At 44.3% G+C, this 19504-nt stretch overlaps 2 protein-coding genes across 2 annotated transcripts; both read left to right on the forward strand.

The window, feature by feature from the left end:
* Nucleotides 1-10500: 10500 nt before the first annotated feature.
* Nucleotides 10501-11407, forward strand: LOC122000325 (mavicyanin-like). Its single transcript, XM_042554764.1, has 2 exons — nucleotides 10501-10753; nucleotides 10837-11407. Exons 1-2 carry the CDS (start codon nucleotides 10567-10569, stop codon nucleotides 11232-11234), a joined length of 585 nt encoding a protein of 194 aa, XP_042410698.1. The 5' UTR covers nucleotides 10501-10566; the 3' UTR covers nucleotides 11235-11407.
* A 6936-nt stretch (nucleotides 11408-18343) lies between these two features.
* Nucleotides 18344-19150, forward strand: LOC122000326 (mavicyanin-like). Its single transcript, XM_042554765.1, has 2 exons — nucleotides 18344-18582; nucleotides 18654-19150. Exons 1-2 carry the CDS (start codon nucleotides 18396-18398, stop codon nucleotides 19049-19051), a joined length of 585 nt encoding a protein of 194 aa, XP_042410699.1. The 5' UTR covers nucleotides 18344-18395; the 3' UTR covers nucleotides 19052-19150.
* Nucleotides 19151-19504: the final 354 nt, after the last annotated feature.

A 19504-nucleotide genomic window follows, 5' to 3' on the forward strand; every position in this document is an offset into this window, starting at 1 on the left:
TTTATGCTCCATGATATATATATATATATATATATATATATATATATATATATATATATATTTGTGAAAATGAACTAAAAAATTACAGTGAAAATTGACACAAAATCTCTATGTTTGTGATTGTTAAAAATAAGTCGGATGGGTCTAGTGGCTAGCGCATAAGGTATTATCATCATGAAATCTAGTGTTCGAATCTCGACAAAGCCGAAGTAAATGTCTTCCTTATGTGCTAGTCATTATTTTAAAAGATAGTAGTCGCCCGTGATTTATCTCCTCTGTATTGACCCTAGGACGGATTGACGAAGGCGCTGGGGTGAACGTATTCGCCTTTTTTATCACCGTAATTGTTAAACAATAAAATTAGAGGTACTTTTGGTAAAAATAAAATATAAACAATTATTTTAATTTTAAAACTAGTTGTTTATTCATGTAATGAATTCAGATTTCTCATAAATTTATATTATATTACTGAATTAGTTCAATAGCTAAAATTTATTTTAATTTATTAATAAAACACTAAATACAATTTTATGATATATTAATTAATGAATAACAAACCAATACACGTACGCTTAAAGCATGAGAGAGTATACAAAGTTTGATTGACGATTTGATAAATACTGTCTCGAAGAATTATCTTGTGCTCCTATTTAGAAAGATTACTCAGTTAAAGTTAAATAAATCTCTGTAATTTATATTTTTTTCAAAGTGTATAGGGGTTGTTCTGGAGGGACCGTTAAAATGATGATTTCTTTTTTTTTTTTGCTACATAGGTACAAAGCTCTGAGGGCTAGGTGCAATGGTGATTTCATCTTCCAGCAACGAAAATTTGATTCACATACAGTGTAATTAAGTTTGATTCACACACAGTGCAAATTGGACAAATAAACATTTATAATATTTGAATCACTCATGGTGTTAGTGAAGTTGTTACGGTTCCTTACATAAGGAATTGTATACTTTGATATCGACAAACGTCACCTATACTAAGGTAGAGAATAAAGTCAATTACTGGGTATGCAATAAATTATGCGGAGTGATGTGAGTGATGTAGATGCAATCTGATCCGGCGGTAAGAATAAGGGACCCATTTTTTGAAGGGTCTCAGCTTGAGGACCGATGAAGGGCTGACTAAGCGATTAATGGCCACGCCGAGTAGCTGAGTAAGTCCGAGCGGAGCTAGACATAACCCATCCAAGGGTTTGGGTTTCCGACGCCAAGGCAGGAGGATCGAAGGGCCGAGCAGGATGCCGCTCGGCTGGAAACGAAGGGCCGAGCGGGTCGTCCGTTCGGCCAAGATAAGGGCGAGGGTACAAAGGGGGCCGAGCGGCCTATGCGCTCGGCTCGGGATATGGGATATCAGCTAAAGCATGTCTGATGATTAGGCCGTACACAAGATCGCACGATGGAGGACCTTGCCGTCACATCATGGAAAGGTTGATACAGTAGCAGTATGGCCTCATGGACATCTTCCTGACATATCCATATCTGGGCATGGCCCTTCTGACAGACCCATACCTGGGCATGGTCAAAGGCAGGTGGTTACTTTGATTGGTGCGCCCAGGCTTCTTCGGGAGGTCTATATAAGGCCTCCATTTCTTCACCGGAGGTATGAGAAATCTTGATCTGGAGGCCACCTTCTTGTTATTCCTCGCCTGACTTGAGCGTCGGAGGGCCGTCACCGGGACACCCCTCCTGCCTCGGTTTTGCTGCAGGTTCACCGGAGCCCTCGAGGATCCAGCAGGGAGCGCCACGTCCCCAACGTTCGTTGACCCCTGGTTCGGACAGGATCAAATTGGCGCCGTCTGTGGGAACGCACCTGTATCCGAAAGGGAACGATGGACGAGGCTGGAAGAATACATACCGTGGCACTCTCACAAGAAGAGTTGGACGCCATAGTCGAGGCGAGGGCAGCCAAGATAGTGGCGCAGCAAAAGGAGAAAGCACAGGCTGAGCGAGCGCAACAGCAAACCTCGGCTTCAGCAGGCCGGGCGGCGCAAGCAGGCCGCCTGGAATGTGTTTCAACAGGAGGGTTCCCTCAGGCACTCTTCCGTACTCCCCCAGAAATCGCGCCCGCTCACGGGGGGCAAGGATCTTCATCTGATGAGCCTCCCGTGCGGGATCATAAGAAGGGCAAAATCCTCCGAGCGGACGCTTCTCCCGAGCGGAAGCACCTCAAGCCACCGTCGCATTCCCTCAGGCACTCTTCCGTACTCCCTCAGAAATTGCGCCCGCTCACGGGGAGCAAGGATCTTCATCTGATGAGCCTCCCGTTCGGGATCATAGGAAGGGAAAAACCCTCCGAGCAGACGCTTCTCCCGAGCGGAAGCACCGACTGCCACAGTTCCATCTCCCTTAAAAGTAGATACTTCATCTCCCGAATTCGACTTATAGCAAGCCCCTCCTTCTGGAACCTCAAGAACGGGAGTTTGATGTCAGGCGATGAATCGACCGCATACGAGGAAGTTGGGTGGACGAGCCGCCGAGCGGATGAAGAGGGATTGGCACTCGGATCCACCATGAAGCACAAATTATCTCTAGCCTGTCCGGGGCAGGGCAAGAGGTGCACTAATAGAATGTGCTGTATATTTTCCGTTTGGTTTTATATTTGAAATGTAGAAGGCAAAATGTTATAATGTGCGCAATTGGAATTATTGGCCGAGCGGCCTATCTTCATGATGTATGAGATACGAGCCAAGCGCTCTTGGCTCGATGGAGAAGGCCTCGAGTCGTTCGGCTGGAGGTATAGTATCTGAGCCAGGCGCTCGATGACGAAGGCTCGTGGAGCAATGGGAGCAGAAGGCTCAAGTAAAAGGATAAAGCAGCAGGCCGCCTCCACCTCTGGTAGGCCGAGCGGCCATGGAGGACCGACCGGGAAGTTTCGCCATCCTCCTGGCCTTGATAAATTTCGACGAAGTACATTGTATCCACCTCACTCCATGGGTATTCAGGAGTTGAGAAATTGCGTTAGATCTTATGCTGATCGGCAGGTTAGTTTTTCAGATATAGTTTATTTCGGGCGTAGAATTCATCGTAATTTTCGAAATGAAGGCCCCCGAGCCGCTCGGCCGGGAGGTTGATATACTAGCCAGCCAGAGGCTCGACGACGAAGGCCCCGAGCCGCTTAGCCGGAGGTAAATGGGTCGAGCCAAGCGCTCGAGGATCAAAGACCCAGTACCTTCCGGATGGAGATAAATTATCCAAGCCAAAATGCTCGAAGCAGACCCTGAGCCGTTCGGCCAGGAGTACGTTCTCCAAGCTGGGTAAAAGGGGCATATGGATTATCCGAGCCAAGCACCCGAATAAGTGAAGGCCTCCCAGCCGATTAGGTTCGCAAGCAAATGACCCATGCCGTTCGGCCGGGCACAAAGACTGTTCAAGCGCGAGATAAGTTATGAAGGTCAAGGTCGCTCGACCTGGTAAGGAGTTAGCCTTGAAGGCCGTCTAGCCCAGACGTTAAACCGTAGAGCCACGCCGACCGGCTATAAATAACCGCGCCGACGAGCATCGTCGTTAAAGATCGAGAGCCGCGCCGACCGGCTATAAACACCCGCGCCGACGAGCACCGTCGTTAAAGATCGAGAGCCGCGCCGACCGGCTATAAATAACCACGCCGACGAGCACCGTCGTTAAAAATCGAGAGTCGCACCGACCGTCTATAAACATCCGCGCCGACGAGCACCGTCGTTAAAGATCGAGAGCCGCGCCGACCGGCTATAAATAACCGCGCCGACGAGCACCATCGTTAAAGATCGAGAGCCGCGCCGACCGGCTATAAACATCCGCGCCGACGAGCACCGTCGTTAAAGATCGAGAGCCGCGCCGACCGGCTATAAATAACCGCGCCGACGAGCACCGTCGTTAAAGATCGAGAGCCGCGCCGACCGGCTATAAACACCCTCGCCGACGAGCACCGTCGTTAAAGATCGAGAGTCGCGCCGACCGGCTATAAATAACCGCGCCGACGAGCACCGTCGTTAAAGATCGAGAGTCGCGCCGACCGGCTATAAATAACCGCGCCGACGAGCACCGTCGTTAAAGATCGAGAGCCGCGCCGACCGGCTATAAACATCCACGCCGACGAGCACCGTCGTTAAAGATTGAGAGCAGCGCCGACCGGCTATAAACATCCACGCCGACGAGCACCGTCGCTAAAAATCGAGAGTCACGCCGACCGGCTATAAACATCCGCGCCGACGAGCACCGTCGTTAAAGATCGAGAGCCGCGCCGACCGGCTATAAACATCCGCGCCGACGAGCACCGTCGTTAAAGATCGAGAGCCGCGCCGACCGGCTATAAACATCCGCGCCGACGAGCACCGTCGTTAAAAATCGAGAGCCGCGCCGACCGGCTATAAACATCCACGCCGACGAGCTCATGATCGTTCACAAGTACCAGATTGATTAATGCCGGTCGGCCGTCGGTTTGCCAATACTTCGCGTGCACTGAATGCAAGCAGTATGGTTAAGCGCTAAGTGCAAACAATATGGTTAAGCGCTAAGTGATTTTGAGGAAGCGAGTCAATTGATTAACCCGATCGGTCGTTTAGTAGGAAACCCGGGGAGCCCAACAGATTATACGAATGAGCAGCAACGCATTAAAAAGGGGCAATGAAAGGCAAACAAAAAATACAAGGCGCGTAAGGGAACCGAACGGCACGTACAAAAATTTTACATCCGCCAAGCGGATGAAATACAGAAAGTACTTGAAATAACCCGCATCACTTCGGATCCTCAAAATTAAAAAAGGTGTCCGGGATGTCGTCAATCATGGCTGCCAGTTCGGGAGGGGGAATGCTCAGGTCAGCAGGAAGATGCCCCCCCTTCTTAAAGTACGCCGTGGTGACCTTGACCGCCTCGAGGAAGGTTGAGGAGACGTTGCCACCAAACTTTTCGCCAAAGCGCTCCGAGCGGAGGTATTCCTGGCGCGCTGCGGCTAGCCGACTTGGCTCTCCCTCCTTATATTTCTTGAGTGCCGCTCGGGAAGCGGTTAAGGTATCTTGGACAGCCTTCAAGTCCATCTCAGCTTTTGTGCGTTCGGCTGCACGGATCTCCCGCTCGACATTCAGATCGGCCTCTAGCTTCTTAGACTGCTGATCTAGGGCCCGGACTTCGACTTTCATTTTGTCCAGATCAGCAATCGCCCGCCTCTTCCGGCCACTGGCGCGTTTCACGTCCCCGTCCCGCTTCTTCACCAAGTCTTCGAGTCGGGCCACCTCTGCAGCCAGACTTCTTCTGTTCGGCCTCGAGAGTTTGTTTCTCCCGCTCGGCCGATGGACCCCCTGATACTTGGAGTTTTTCCAGGAGATCCTCCAGCTCGGCCAGCCGGTGGCTGGTGGCGATTTGCTCAGCCCAACGCTGTAAGGAAATAATAAAATCAGGAGTCAAACAATAGCATGGCACATGAAGAAAGATGAACTCACCTGTGTGGCCTGCTGCATATTGTTATCGCCGAGTTGCTTGGGCGTCATGAGGGCAACCTGAATCTGGGCGTCCTCAAAAAGCTTGGCAAGCGGACCCGTCAAGGTTATTTCGTGAACAGGGCTCGATGGCCGATTGGCAGACAGTAAATATTCCTCCGATGGGAATCGGAGGGTGGTCTTGATGGTCGGATGGCCGGACAGCGCTTCTTCAGTTGTAGCCGTTTGTTGCGAAGACTCCCCTATGGTGGAAGTTTCGCCCAACCGACGTAAGCGGCGACGAGTCCGGGGAGGAGAGCCGGAAGGCTGTGCGGTAGGCGAGGCCGCTGGAGTCCCGATCTGTGATGGCGTGCTAGCAGGCGAAGTTACGCCGATCGGCACCTGTGGTGCTCCCTCTTGTGGCGGCGGAAGGCTGGAGTCTCTTCGACGCTTTCGCCGAACTTCCAGCGGTGGATCCCCGACCTGAGGGACCCCCAGCTCGGCGGGGGCTGAGGAAACAGGATCCGCCTCAACCTCTGTTGAAGCGGATGGGGCAGCATCTGTTTCAGGGGCGGACTGCGCCCCCCCCTCTCCCGCGTCTGCCGGGCGGCTGGGAATGAGACCCCGCTCGGCGAGCTCCTTTTTGGTGGCCGCCTCAATTTCCACGGCCTTCAGTTTCAAATGAGCGGTAGCCTTAGAGCGCCACATGACTTCAGCTGCAGTAAACGAAATTAAAATCAATTAGACAAAAAAGACTAAGAGAGTAAAGAATCCTTACTCATGCGGACGGGGAGATTTGCCCGAACGGGAGACAATCCGAAAATATACAACACCCCCTTGAGCAGCAGCTGATCGATCTTGTATCGCTGACCGGACAACCAGTTCGCCGCATGAAGATAGGCTGGATTGCTTCTGAACTTGCCGAGCTCCGGCTGAGTCGGCACAGCGGTCTGCCATTTGGTTCGGAATGCTGGCCGCTCGGGAAGTCGGATATAAAAGAAAAACTCCTTCCAGTGTTTGTTGGAGGTCGGCATATTGTCAAAAAATTTAAAGCCTATTCTACTTTGGAAAATAAAAGTCCCCAGCTCGGATTGTTTGGGGTAGAAGAAGAAGTGGAATATTTTAGGGTCAAGAGGGATACTGTGCAGCTTGAAGAGGACGACCATCCCGCTCAGTAGCCTAAAGGAATTCGGCACAAGTTGGCCGAGCGGGATGCGAAAATAGTTACAAACCTCTAAAATAAAGGGATGGGTAGGAAATCTAAGGCCACCCTGGAATTGGTCTAAAAAGAAACAGATTGTGCCGATCGGCGGGTCATGTGGTCGGTCGGTCGGGTCGGCTACGACTATTTCATAGTTATCGGGAATTCCATACGTCCGAACAAGACGCTGAGCACCCTCCTCATCAAATCGACTCTCCATGGTCAGGTACCAAGGGCCATGAACACCAACAGCGGGTGCAGAGGAGCTTGCCATCTCGGAGAAGCGAAAGAATGGCAAGAAATCGAAGGAAGGGAAACGAAAGGGGCGAAATGAGCAGAGAAGATCTAGTAAGTGAAGGAAGAAGACTCACTGGGAAGGAAACGGGTGGAAAGAATCACCGATGAGATGATCGCCGCCTAAAAACAGACACTAGATCGCCGGAGACCGCAGCAACAGAACGAGGCAGAAGGCAACGCGCGAGCTAATATGCGGCCAAAAAAGGGAAGGAGGCTTTATACGGCCGAGGACAGCCAGCCTCCGCCGTCCGATCTAGGTCACGAGAAATGAGGACGCCCTCGGGCCGTCCATTTCAAACGGGGGTGTCCCATCGTAAGTGACGCCGCCGTCACACAATGGTCGACACTTGGCGCCCTGTCGCCAGGCACAATTAATGCGCCCATACCGTGCATGCTTCGACTTAATGGAGAAGATTTGCATGATTTTCGAGAAGATCTAGACAAGCAAACATCCATGTTGAGCGACAAGACAACCGGAATGAAGAGCCGAACGGCTGAATTTGACAGAAGGGCCGAACGGCCCCAGGGATATTATAAGCTACGGAGAGGCGGCGACCGCCCGCTCGGACACATATAGTCCAGTCAGTCGGACTCACTGCCTCCTTCGACTAGACTTGAAGGGAAGGCAAGTGATCCGGCGATAAGAATGAGGGACCCATTTTTTGAAGGGTCTCAGCTTGAGGACCGATGAAGGGCTGACTAAGCGGTTAATGGCCACGCCGAGCAGCTGAGTAAGTCCGAGCGGAGCTAGACATAACCCATCCAAGGGTTTGGGTTTCCGACGCCAAGGCAGGAGGATCGAAGGGCCGAGCGGGATGCCGCTCGGCTGGAAACGAAGGGCCGAGCGGGTCGTCCGTTCGGCCAAGATAAGGGCGAGGGTACAAAGGGGGCCGAGCGGCCTATGCGCTCGGCTCGGGATATGGGATATCAGCTAAAGCATGTCTGATGATTAGGCCGTACACAAGATCGCACGATGGAGGACCTTGCCGTCACATCATGGAAAGGTTGATACAGTAGCAGTATAGCCTCATGGACATCTTCCTGACATATCCATATCTGGGCATGGCCCTTCTGACAGACCCATACCTGGGCATGGTCAAAGGCAGGTGGTTACTTTGATTGGTGCGCCCAGGCTTCTTCGGGAGGTCTATATAAGGCCTCCATTTCTTCACCGGAGGTATGAGAAATCTTGATCTGGAGACCACCTTCTTGTTATTCCTCGCCTGACTTGAGCGTCGGAGGGCCGTCGCCGGGACACCCCTCCCGGCTCGGTTTTGCTGCAGGTTCACCGGAGCCCTCGAGGATCCAGCAGGGAGCGCCACGTCCCCAACGTTCGTTGACCCCTGGTTCGGACAGGATCACAATCTATCCCTTCCATATGACGGAAGCGATATCTGTGAGCCCTTTAATTAGTAGGACACAAAAAAGTATGACCATGCGCAAATGAGTCAATATGAAATATTAAGCTTATTTGATTGAGTGTGTCTACTTAGAGATCAAGAAACACAAAGGTTGATAAGAGGATGACATGGTCTATGCCTCATTGATCAATCTACATATCAAAGATAGAGGGACAAAGGTATACAAGATAATAGCCACGGACAGGTTAGGTTGGATCTCAACTTTCTCGTCACTTGGGTAGTAATAATGTCTTGCTAGATGTCACTCATTGCTTATGTATCTAAATGTTGATTCGGGTACATTGCCAAAGTTACGAGAACCTATTGGGTCACACACAAAGAATAAGTAGATTTGGAGATGAGTTTATATGATGAATCATTGGATTAAGTCTTATCCGAATTGGACTTATTGAGTTAGACCCAATTTGATCTAATTGTTAGATTAAGTTCAATTCAAACTAGACTCAAGGAGTCAATTCAAATTAATGAAATGTGATTCATTGAATTTGAAATTGCATGAGATTAATTGAGTAAGACTCGATTGAATTAGACTTGAGTTAGACTCAAGTGAATTAGACTTGAGTTAGACTCAAGTGAGGATTAATGGAGAGATTTATTGAATTTTGAAATTCAATGATTCATTTCATTCAATTTTCGAAATTGAATTTGAAATGAGGAGTTTTAAGTGTGATCCTTAATGGAGTGTAAATGCTCATTAAGACTATTAATGCTAATTAAGTATTTTCATTGGATGAAAATGCTTAAGTAATTTTCTTTTCATTTTTGAGATAGTTCTTCATTCTCCTTACTCTTCTCCTCTCTTGGCCGAAATCCTTTCTCTAGGTTGCTAGCACAACCTATCTCCATTTCGTGAGTTTGTGAGACAAATGAATGCTTGTTCGTATGGATACCGTAGAAACGCGAACGTGTGATCGTGCTGAGATCCAAGCTGTCTGGAGTTTGTGAGCACACACCAAAGGTATAACCCTCTTATAATCTTATAAAAAACTTAGTATATTTTTCTTTCCCTTCGAATGGATCTCCTGAAAGGAACTAGATAGTTTTTACTACGCATAAACATATTTAATGCTCTAGTTCCTTACAATTAGGTCGTCTCTATGATCTATCTGTGCTTTTTGAATTTACTGGTAAGACTAAAATAGTTATATCAAATGAAGAATAGAAATACTTGGGCACTTTAGTTTTTTTTTAATGTTAGAGTTATACAAAATAAAATAACAAAAGATAATTAAACAGTAAAAAAAAAAAAAAAAAAAAAAAAAAGACAATCCATCGAGATAAAGTCAGGACTCGAACTGAAAAAATATATTAAAAACACTAAAAAATATATTGATTTTTAATTAAAAAAACAGCATAGAAACTTATCAAAAAGCAACAGCATGGAGACAACAAAAAAAAGATGAGATATTCAAAATAGGAATTTATCAAAGAGAAAAAGAGATAAACAACATAGATTTTCAGATGACAACTTTTTTCCTCTGTTTTTCACACGACAACTTATTCAATTAACCTTTTACTCTACACTTCAACATATTTTAATCAACGTTTAAGATTCCACATGACGACTCATTTAAGCAACCTTTTATTCACATGGCAATATATATTAAGATTCTGCCATTCCAAACTCAACACGCGTTTGGCTGATTAATGCTCTCAAACCTAACCAATTAACTTGCGACCCGGATGTCTTAACCCAAATCCAAAACTGGAACCATACTGAAATTCAACTCTCAAGTGGGAAACTGCAGGAGGAAAAATTGAAGGGAAGCAAAAATCAACTTGGACTTTGTCTTCTTCAAATTTCCTTCAAGTGGTAAGAGACCCACAAACAAGTTAGGCAGATTGACGGGGAGGTCTGAAAATCTTTAGCCGTATGACTTGCTTCAAGTGTGAAAGTTTCAATCCGATTATTCAGCACCAACCGATTCGAAGCACCAACTTCATTGTCTAGAAGAAGATTTATTGACGCGGAAACAAGATCAATGAGCACCGAACAGATTTAAAGAGTCAAACTGAGAAAAAAAAAATCAATGAAAGAAAGACACAACCTGTCGAATCCGCCGCTCGACTTAGACGCGATCACATTCGCACGCCGAGTCCGAGTCAAACCCAAGAGAGAGGGAGTCAAAGGGCGAGCGATGAGTCACGCGTTAATGGCCACTATAAATTAGCTATGGAAGCCTCCAGATTGCAGCAAGCAAATTTTAGTAGAGGAAGAAGAGGTCGTCGATAGCAGAGCAGTACGGAGATGGCGAAAGCAGCGACGTCGTTGTCCCTCGCCGGCCTCATCTTGGTGGCCGCCAACCTCCTGCTCGCCGTCTCGGCAGCAACGACTCACACCGTCGGCGGCAACTCCGGGTGGACCATTCCTATCGGAGCCAATAACTACACCGCTTGGGCTTCCAGCCAGACCTTCGCCGTCGGCGATACCTTAGGTAACTACGAACACGTCAGTGTGTGATCATCTGCTGGATCGATCGTAATAATTTACTAACAATTTAATTTGTTCTTGATTCAGTTTTTAATTTTGCGAGCGGGATACACAACGTGATCCAAGTGCCGTGGGCGAGCTTCAACTCCTGCTCCACGGCCAATCAGATCGGCTCGACCTTTAACACCAGCCCCGCCAGGTTGCCCATCACCACCGCCGGGATGCACTACTACATCTGCGGGTTCCCCGGCCACTGCGACGCTGGCCAGAGGCTGGCTATCACCGTCCCCGCCTCCTCCTCCTCTGCCTCCCCTCCCACCGCCGCCGCTACGGCTCCTACCGCTCCGGCGCCCGGTGGCAGCAGCAGCACTGTGCCATCGGGTCCCAGCCCTGGTGGTCAAGTGCCCGGTTCGTGCGCGATTTCAGTTCCATCGATGGCGTTCGTCGCCCTGTCGTCCCTGTTGGCCTCCCAATTCTTGTTCTAAATATACATCTACGACGATACATATGATCGTAGCTTTCGGATTGTAGAAGTGTTGCTTTCAGAGTCACGATTAATTTTCTTCCTTGTTAGAGATGAGATACGTTGATGCTTGTTGGTACACACAATAATATAGAATATAGTGGATGAATTCGATTGAAATGGACTTTACATTTATCTGCTTGATTAGTTTCAAACATCTTATCATACTCCTTATTACAGATTTACTTTTGACTAGAAATTTCAATAGAGGAGCCGTTGATTTACAAAGCCAGTGGAGTGAAGTTATCGTGTGTCAGATAATGACTGAATGTCTCTAAATTAGAATCCTAATTAGTAAGTGGTGTCTTTGTCCGTCATTAACATCTTGACCCTTCGTAGTTGTGTCCTAGGTGCAACCCTAAGTGTGGATATACGACGAGTGATTGCCTATGATAACAACTCTGTATCGTGGTGGATAGAATTTTTTACAGATGACTTATAAATGACGGAACATTGCAAGCTGTAGAATAGTCTTACTGTTATGATCCACTGAGATCCAGGTTTTCATCATGCGGATTCACCCCTCCTCCCAAATACCAACCTTAACTTTATCATTATAGAAGTGTTGTTTTCAGAGTGACAATTGATTTTCTTTCTTGTCAGAGATGAGATAGGCTGATGCTTGTTGGTACACACAATAATATATAATATAGTGAATGAATTCGATTGAAATGGACTTTACATTCACTACAACAACAATTTTTTCTTAGCAAATAGGTCATTGTAAAAATTTATGATGGAAAAATAGAAATTCATCCCCAAATTTGTAATGGATAAAATCATAAATCAATAACTAAAATGGTTTTCATATATCGATATTATCTTAACTCGTTTTAGCATGCAAAACTCCAAAAAAGTTTTTCTACCTTTTCGACATGGAGTACCCTTATCTAAAGAGATGTCTCCTAGGACATCAAAAGAGATAGAGGAAATGAAGGTAGTTCTTTATTTTGTAGAAAGCATAATGTATGCGATGCTATGCACAAAATCGGATATCTGTTTTACCGTGGGCATGGTTAGCAGATATTAAAGTAACCCAAGACAAGGACAATGGATTGCTGTAAAGCATATTAAAGTACCTGAGAAAGACTAGAGATTATATGCTGGTTTACCAGACAGATGACTTGCTCTCTGTGGATTACATGGATTCAGATTTCCAATCAGATAAGGGCAATAGTAAGTCAACGTTGGGGTTTTGTGTTTACTTTAGGAAGTGAAGCTATAACAATGGAGGAGTGTTAAGCAGAAATACATTTCAGACTCCATCATGGAAGCTGAGTATGTGGCAGCCTCTGAGGCAGCCATAGAAGCTGTATGACTCAGAAACTTCATGATGGACTTAGATGTGATTCCTGGTTTGCCCAAAATTATTACAGTGTATTGTGATAATAAGTGGTGCGGTAGCAAACTCGAAGGAACCACGAGCTCATAAGACAAGTAAACACATAGAGCGCAAGTACCACCCAATATGAGACATCGTATAACGAGGAGAAGTTGTTGACGCCTAGATTGCATCAGCAGATAACCTGGATCTTTTCACTAAGGCCCTTAAGGCAAGAGCTTTTAATGGACATGATGAGGGGATGCGAATCAGATGTATGCAACATAGTCTTTTAGTATAAGTGGGAGATTGTTAGAGTGTATACTAAAAGTCTAACTTTTTGTAAACAATTATTTTGAAATAAGAATCACATTGGTCAAATGTCTACATTTATGCTAAGTGTAGTTGCCCGTTTAATTTATATTGTAGATGACATGGTGTGAGGAGACACACAGAAGTTCATGTTATCAGTTCCTTATAAATTATAAACAGTTACTCACAACCAAAATGGAATGGGACAAACCATTGGAGTGGTTGTAGTGTAATTAGGTATTAGTTTATCTTGACTAATAAATTATACTAGTGCACTATGAGTGTATTGAGCAGGACCATTTGAGATAGTTATTTTTATACTGACTATATAAAAGTGTAGGACCGTTAGATTCGATAGAGGGGGGTGAATATCGATTCGAAAATATCGAGTATAAGCGCAGCGGAAAAGTAAAGTAGACACAGGGTTTTTTACTTCGTTCGGAGCCTGTGACGACTCCTACTCGAAGGCCCGTACTCCTTGAGTACTTTCGTTGGGCAATTCACTAGCAATTCGGATAATTACAATTTAAGTACAAAAAGATGCTAATGAAAGGAAAAACAAAGCTGTACCGACAGACAAGGAATTTAAAAGAGCGGGAACGTGTCGTCGGAGCTTTGTGAGCATCGTTGGAGCGTAGAGCAGCAGAGCGAGTAATCTCAGAGTTCTCAGATGTGAAAAAGATAATCCTGAAGCTCCTGCCTGGGGCTTCTTTTATATGTTGCTCCGGGCGCCTGGATTCCTTCCGAGCGCCTGGAATATGACGTAGCTGCTCAAACTGAGATGCTCCACGTGGCGACGACTTGGCCTGGATATAATTTGCTTTCCGGGCGCTCGGACCTCCGGGCCCCCGGATCCCCTCCGGGCGCCCAGACCACTTTGTTCCAGAAAAGCTCCCTTTTCCTGCAAAACAAAGTTAGTCCGAGGCAATATATATCCTGCAAAATAGATCATTAGCACATTTTATAATAGTATGAATTAGCACAAATAGTATGACTTAGATTCCGTCTTTCCGAGACCGGAATCTAGTCACGATCTCGACTTAGACATCCAAAATGGATCTAAGCCGGATCGACGCCTAATGTTCCCTTCCCGGGAACGCGTCCTCGCAGTCACTCCCCTCTAGTGACTTACCTCCCTTATCTGCCAGACGTCAGGTCAGCCCTTTGACCCGTCTGGATTTCTTGCCAGCTATCCGGTCAGCCCGTCGACCTAGCTGGACTTCTTGCCAAGCATCCGGTCAGCCCGTCGACCCGCTTGGACTTCTCGCCAGCTATCCGGTCAGCCCGTCGACCTAGCTGGACTTCGTGCCAGACATCCGGTCAGCCCGTCGACCTGTCTGGACTTCTCCTGCACACTCGATCAAAGTGTCAGATAATAACAAAACTAACTTAACCTATTTGTCATTCATCAAAACCTAGGTTAGACCGTAGTGCTACCCGCACCAACATTAAAAAAAATGATTTTGAACTTTACTTTTAGTTTTCAAAAATAATTTTATAGAATTACCAAAAATTAAATTTTCAAAGTTCAAAAGTACTAGTTTCAAAACCATGGTTTAAAATACTAGAAAAGTTCAGTTTTCAAGGACTAAGTAAAAAGAATAAAAAGTTTGTGATTTAAAATAAACAATTGTGAGTTGATTTAAGAAATTTTTCACAATTTTAAATAGGTTGATTTTTCAAATCGAATTTTAAACTTTAATTTTCAAAATTAAGTTTAAAATTCGATTTGAAAAACTGAATTAGTTTTATTTCTCCCCCTGAACCTGACATAAAATTTTGAAAATATTTGCTAAATATATTCAAAGTAGAAAAAAAATTGAGGTAGAATTTTCTAGAGAGATTTTAAAAAGAAGATTAAAAAATAACACTTAAGGAGATAATTAAAAACCTCCCCCTGAATTTGATACTCCTTTAATTTATTAATCCTCCTTTAGTTTATCTTGACTAATAAATTATACTAGTGCACTATGAGTGTATTGAGCAGGACCATTTGAGGTAATTATTTTTATACTGACTATATAAAAGAACAAAACCTCTTTTATTATGGAAGTGTGTACTCTTAATCATGATATAATAACAAGCACGTATATTTAATATTTATTTCTTTAATTTATCAAAGGGTGCGATTTAGCTCGTTAAATCAATAGGCCCCATAAGTTGGGAAATGATATTATTTATATGGTGTGTTGTTGATTATAGAATGAAACTATTTCCTAGTAATCTAGGTTGATGATGCCCCCTTGAGGAGCTCATAAGGATTGTCATGTAAACCCTGCAGGTTGACTTACTCCGACATGACAATAAGGTTGAGTGATACTACTCTTGGAGCTAGATATTAAATTAGTGAGTTGTCAGTAACTCATTTAATTAGTAGACATTTAATATCTTAAACACAGGGAGACTAACACACTCATAATAAGAAGGAGCTCATATTGTAATATGGGATTGGTGCGGTAGTGTAATAATAACTCTTTAGTGGTATGAGTTATTATTGATGAAATTGAGTTGGGTGTTCGGGGCGAACACGGGAAGCTCAAGCTCATCGGGAGACCAAATCCAATTCCTCCTTTAGGTCCCTATGATAGCCTCTTATATAAAGCCTTATATCCACCCAAAGCCTAGCTTCTTAAGGCCCAAGTTAGGGCCGGCCAAGCCTTGCTTGGAGACCAAGTAAGGGGTAGGCCAAGCTAAGCTTGGAGCCCAAGGTAGGGTCGGCCAAGCTTTGCTTGGTGCCCAAGCAAGTGGCCGACCACATCATGAAGAGAAGGAAGTTTTATTTTGTAAAATCTTTCCTTTTATAGAAATCCATAAAAAGGATGTAAAAGGATGGTTTTAATATAAAACTTTCCTTTTTTAAATCGGTCATAAAAGGAAATAAAAAGGAGTTTTTATTTGGTTAAAAACTTTACTTTTATGTTGGTTTTTAAAGAGAGTTTTAAATTTTAAAATCTTTTCTTTTATAAATTTCTACAAAGGAATAAAAGAGAGATTTGAAATCTTTCCTTATTTGTAGTTATCTATAATGTGAAAGAAAGATTTTAATTTTTGATAAAACTTTCCTTTTGTAACCATGTTTTATTTTAAATCTTATCTTTTATAGATATCCATAAAAGGATTTAAAAAAGAGAGATTTTAATTCATAAAACATTCCTTTTATAACTATCCACAAAAGAGATTTTAAAAGAGATATTTTAATTTTATTTAAAATCTTTCCTTACTTGGAGAATAAGCATATGGCCGACCATGTCATAGGAGAAAAAGGAAGTTTTATTTTTGTTACAAAACTTTCCTTTTTTTGCTCACCAAGGAATATAAAAAAGAAGGAGGGGGTGCCTCACCCAATGACACATCTTCTATTCCTCTCTATTCTTCCTTGGTGGCCGGCGACATCTTGGTGTGGAGATCTCTTAGTGGCCGGTTGCTTGAAGGAGAAGAAGAAGAGAAGGAAGCTCTCTTGTCTAGCATCCATTGGAGGAAAGTTGGTGGCCGGATCTTGGAAGCTTTGGAAGAAGCTTGGGTGGACTACCTCTTGGAAGATCGTCGCCCACACGACGTTCAAGAGAATGAGAGGAATACAATAGAAGATCAAGAGGTCTATAAGCTACGAAAGGTATAACTAGTTATTAGTTTTCGCATCATGACTAGTTCATCCTTTTGTATAGATCTTGTAAAACCAAACACAAGAGGTTATCGATTTAAGTTATCGTTTTTGTTATCAATTTTATTTTTCGATTTCATGTTTCGATAATGTGTTTCTATTGAGGTCTCTATAGTTAAACCTAGTTTACTGTAATAAGTTAAATATCCAATTTCTCTGGGAGGCTTTGTCTAGGAAGTGGTGGATGATCTCATACCCAAGAAGGCCTAGTGCCTCGTCATGTTTGATCTAGAAGCCGATCTTAGAAATAAATATTTGATAACTTTTGTAATATGGTTTAACTTAGGAAGATCACATCGGTTGAACTTGGAGTAAGAATGTTAAGTTTCGTTCCCAATCTAAGTTTAACTTCTAAAGGAAAATTTAGATTAATAATGTTAAGCATCGTTTGCAATCTAAATTTAACTTTAGTAGAGCACATGGGTAGCTAGGATAGTTCTATGCTTGTACAAATTTTTGTACAGGGGAACTAGGACGGTATTTCAAGTAGCAACCAACAGGGACAGTAGAAAAAATTAGGTCAGAGAAGGAGAACCACTCTGATACCATATAGAAATTAAGAGAAAGAAAAAACTAACCATATTGTTGGATCTTAAAATTGATATAGAGTATAAGGTTTTATATAGTTAAGTCAAGAAACCCTAAACTCTATAAAAATGGAAAAAGTCCAAATTATATTAAAAGGTATAAACAAATAAATATATAATCAAATAGAAATAATAACTTTCTCTCTGAACTTTGTTATTTTCCTCAATTCAAAGTCTAAACGATAAGTTTCTTTATATTCATCTCCTTCTATTTATGTTTTAGGTAGTTTTTGAAGTCTTCTCAATTGGAAGATAACTTTTCAATTATAGCTGCTATTTGGAATGCTTCACTCAACACCATATCTTTCGAGTAAATCTCATGTAACATCATTTGAAACTCCTTGACTCAGTTGATCACTGTCTTGGAATTAACCATTTTGTAATTCAGGAATAGATAAATAATGAACTTCTTTATTTCTACATCCTCTACTTTATACTTCTTGTCCAGAAACTTTCATAACTTAGCCGTATAATGAGTCGGTAAAATTGTTGAGGATGTAATTTTATTATAAAAATTCAGAATGATTTCATGCTTCCACTACACTGATGATTTAGACATCAATAGCATTCTCAGTATGCTTGAGAGGTTCTTCTTTTAAGAACCAAGCTAAACTGCTAGGTTTAGCGTCATCAAGTAGAATATTTTCAGCTGTCACTACTTAAAGTTTATCTTGATGAATTTCTCTATCTTTTCTCTATAATTAATTAGAATATCTTCAATCGGGATTAAGGGGACTTTCATAAGTTGAGTATGTTGTATCTTAATTATTTTCGTGGTCATCGTAATAGAATCGATTCCGTTTTAAAATTATTAGATAATTTTTTATCGGAGATGAAGAGAAATTTATCAAATTGAAATTACAAATTTTCTGTACGGAGTTGTAATCTCAAATTGACAATGGAAGCTCTGCTGTTTTATTCGCGATGTCAAATTTTCGTGCGTATGTGTCAGAGTGAGGGAGAAGGAGAAGAGGTGTTGGTCCAATGTCACGACCCACCTAATCTCAAATCGGTTCTTGATCCACCGCCACCGCAACAACAACACGTCGTCCCCGCCGCTCAACTTAGACGCGATCACATTCGCACGCCGAGTCCGAGTCAAACCCAAGAGAGAGGGAGTCAAAGGGCGAGCGATGAGTCACGCGTTAATAGCCATTATAAATTAGCGATGGAACCTCGAGATTGCAGCAAGCAAATTTTAGTAGAGGAAGAAGAGGCCGTCGATAGCAGAGCAGTACGGAGATGGCGAAAGCAGCGACGTCGTTGTCCCTCGCCGGGCTCATCTTGGTGGCCGCCAACCTCCTGCTCGCCGTCTCGGCAGCAACGACTCACACCGTCGGCGGCAACTCCGGGTGGACGATTCCTATCGGAGCCAATAACTACACCGCTTGGGCTTCCACCCAGACCTTCGCCGTCGGCGATACCTTAGGTAACTACGACCATGTCAGTGTGTGATCGATCGTAATAATTTACTAACAATTTAATTTGTTCTTGATTCAGTTTTTAATTTTGCGAGCGGCATACACGACGTGATCCAAGTGCCGTGGGCGAGCTTCAACTCCTGCTCCACGGCCAATCAGATCGGCTCGACCTTTAGCAACAGCCCCGCCAGGTTGCCCATCACCACCGCCGGGATGCACTACTACATCTGCGGGTTCCCCGGCCACTGCGACGCTGGCCAGAGGCTGGCTATCACCGTCCCCGCCTCCTCCTCCTCTGCCTCCCCTCCCACCGCCGCCGCTACGGCTCCTACCGCTCCGGCACCCGGTGGCAGCAGCAGCACTGTGCCATCGGGTCCCAGCCCTGGTGGTCAAGTGCCCGGTTCGGGCGCGATTTCAGTTCCATCGATGGCGTTCGTCGCCCTGTCGTCCCTGTTGGCCTCCCAATTCTTGTTCTAAATATACATCTACGACGATACATATGATCGTAGCTTTCGGATTGTAGAAGTGTTGCTTTCAGAGTCACGATTAATTTTCTTCCTTGTTAGAGATGAGATACGTTGATGCTTGTTGGTACACACAATAATATATAATATAGTGGATGAATTCGATTGAAATGGACTTTACATTTCTCTGGTTGATTAGTTTCAAACAGCTTATTGCAGATTTACTTTTGACTAGAAATTTCAACAGAGGAGCCGTTGATTTACAAAGCCAGTGGAGTGAACTTATCGTGTGTCAGATAATGATTGAACGTCTCTAAATTAGAATCCTAATTAGTAAGTGGTGTTTTTGTCCGTCATTAGCATCTTGACTCGGTGTGGATATATGGCGAGTGGTTGCCTATGATCACAATTCCGTGTCGTGATGGATAGAATCTTTTACAGATGACTTATAAGTGACGGGGGCATT

Source organism: Zingiber officinale, chromosome 7A (assembly GCF_018446385.1).
Source record: "Zingiber officinale cultivar Zhangliang chromosome 7A, Zo_v1.1, whole genome shotgun sequence".
NCBI lineage: Eukaryota > Viridiplantae > Streptophyta > Magnoliopsida > Zingiberales > Zingiberaceae > Zingiber > Zingiber officinale.